Source organism: Acanthamoeba castellanii (genome assembly GCF_000313135.1).
Source record: "Acanthamoeba castellanii str. Neff unplaced genomic scaffold scf7180000084712, whole genome shotgun sequence".
In the NCBI taxonomy this organism is placed as follows: Eukaryota; Discosea; order Longamoebia; family Acanthamoebidae; genus Acanthamoeba; species Acanthamoeba castellanii.
Window position 1 is genome coordinate 153,051 of NW_004457363.1, and position 1,893 is coordinate 154,943.

At 60.5% G+C, this 1,893-nt stretch overlaps 2 protein-coding genes across 2 annotated transcripts; one reads left to right on the top strand and one right to left on the bottom strand.

The window, feature by feature from the left end:
- Nucleotides 1-130: 130 nt before the first annotated feature.
- On the top strand, nucleotides 131-885 carry ACA1_381230 (uncharacterized protein; the record flags this gene model as incomplete). The annotated part of the gene is made up of 2 exons (XM_004336391.1): nucleotides 131-506; nucleotides 743-885. The coding sequence occupies 2 exons, from the start codon at nucleotides 131-133 to the stop codon at nucleotides 883-885; spliced, it is 519 nt and encodes a 172-aa protein (XP_004336439.1).
- Nucleotides 886-1,494: 609 nt separating this feature from the next.
- Nucleotides 1,495-1,824, bottom strand: ACA1_381240 (uncharacterized protein; the record flags this gene model as incomplete). The annotated part of the gene is made up of 1 exon (XM_004336392.1): nucleotides 1,495-1,824. One exon carries the CDS (start codon nucleotides 1,822-1,824, stop codon nucleotides 1,495-1,497), a length of 330 nt encoding a protein of 109 aa, XP_004336440.1.
- Between the last annotated feature and the right edge of the window lie 69 nt (nucleotides 1,825-1,893).

The window sequence follows — 1,893 nt, forward strand, 5'->3', positions numbered from 1 at the left end:
CCTCCAATACCACCGCTTCATCAGGTAACGTGATCAATCTCTTGTCTTGGTCATACATCGCATTTGTGTAGAGCGCTTCCCGAACTCACCTTCTTCTTCGCTCACTTGCGCAGGTTTGGAGAGTGTGTACATGGATAAGCTGCGAGCGCTGCAGAAGCGATACGGACAGACGGCTGCCAAGCCGGGCCTGTCCACCAGCAGCGCTCTGCTGTCCACCTCGTCAGCGGCCGACTCCACCTCATCGCTCGCCTCCCTGACCTCCACCACCGCCGCCACCAAGCCCAACCTCTCCTCTGCCGGTGGCGCGTCGATTCAGGACCTGCGGGCGCGGCTCAGCACCGTTCTGCGTTCGGCCGGCGTGGCGACGTCGACGACTCCCGCCGCAGCGGGCGACGCCTCGACGTCGTTGTCATCGGATCTGGGCGCAGCCCCCGTGGCCCGTGGCCCGTCGGCTGCCTCGACGACCAGCAGTACGGCGACGGACGCGGTGCAGGCCCTCAAGGAGCGTCTGGCGCGCATCAAGCACACGGCCGCCACTTCGGCCAGCTCTTAAAAAAAAGGTAAAATAAACAATTTCTAAAGATTCATTGCCTCAATGGCATCGAAGCGCTGGGCGTCTACTCCCCTCTTGGCTGGTTGACCCTCCTCGTGTGGGTCACTCTCGCCAAAAGGTATGCCTTACGTCGTAACTGACTACTCTGAGCTTTCGCCAACAACGCATGCCGTGTGTTCATTCATGCAGGATTGGCCGGTCTTCGCGAACGCCAGCACATCATCGCGCTAGTGTTCTTCCTGGTGGCCTACGAGCGGATCACCAGCCCGCGCTATGCGACCCACATCGTGGCGCCCTTCACCGCCCTCCTTCACGACCCCACCGCCCGCTAGCGCTCTTTCGGCTCGGCCTGTTCCACTGGGCCTTCTACTACCTGCGCACGGCCAGGAACTTGGCCTGGTTGCTGGCCAGCTGCATCAACGCATCGGTGGCGGTGCAGCTGGGCTGGGTGGGCGTCACTTCGCCGGCGCTGCCGGTGGCGCTAATAGTGATGACCGACGTGGTGGCTCTGTTTCTCGCGGGCCAGGCGCGGTACCCTGACGCCACAGTGCCGCAGGTGATGGTCTGGGGCCTGTGCAGGTGATGATCGTCCCAGAGATCATCACGGCCTGCTGGGTGTCGGTGGGCCTAGTCGGTTACAGCGCCTGGCGACTCTTGCTGCCGCAACCGCCGGCCAGCGGTCCATGACAGAGCATTACAGGGAGGGCCACGTGTACTGCTGGAGCGGCGGCAACGTCAACGACGAATGCTCGCCACTTTGGCCCTGATTTTCTTCGACTCCTTCATTACTCTGTACACAGTCCGGGCACTGAAAACGCCACAAAGATGGATTTAACGAAATGGATAATTAATATCCTTTATTATGTATAATTGTGTGAGGTGCATGCTAAGGGCTCCAGAGTATGAGATGAGGCGAGGCGGGGTCAGCCTTAGTGTCCCTCCTAGTGCTCCGTCGGCGTGGAGGCACTACTGCCTGGGGCAATGCTTGGTGGTCGTGGTGTGCTTCTTGGTGGTAGTGCTGTGCTTCTTGGTGGTCGTCGAGGTGTGGTCGGGCTTCTTGGGGCAGACCTTGTAGCACTTCCAGTAGCACTCCTTCTTGTCATCGTCCCAGGGCATCTTGGTCGTGCACTCGGGCTTCTTGGTAGTGGTGCACTCGGGCTTCTTGGTGGTGGTCGTCTCGCAGCCGTGCTTCTTGGTGGTGGTCGTCTCGCAGTCGTGCTTCTTGGTGGTGGTGCACTCGTGCTTCTTGGTGGTCGTCTTCTCGCAGTCATGCTTCTTCGTGGTGGTCTTCTCGCAGTCGTGGCCACGGCCGCCTTCGCCCCCGGCGGTCACCTTGAACT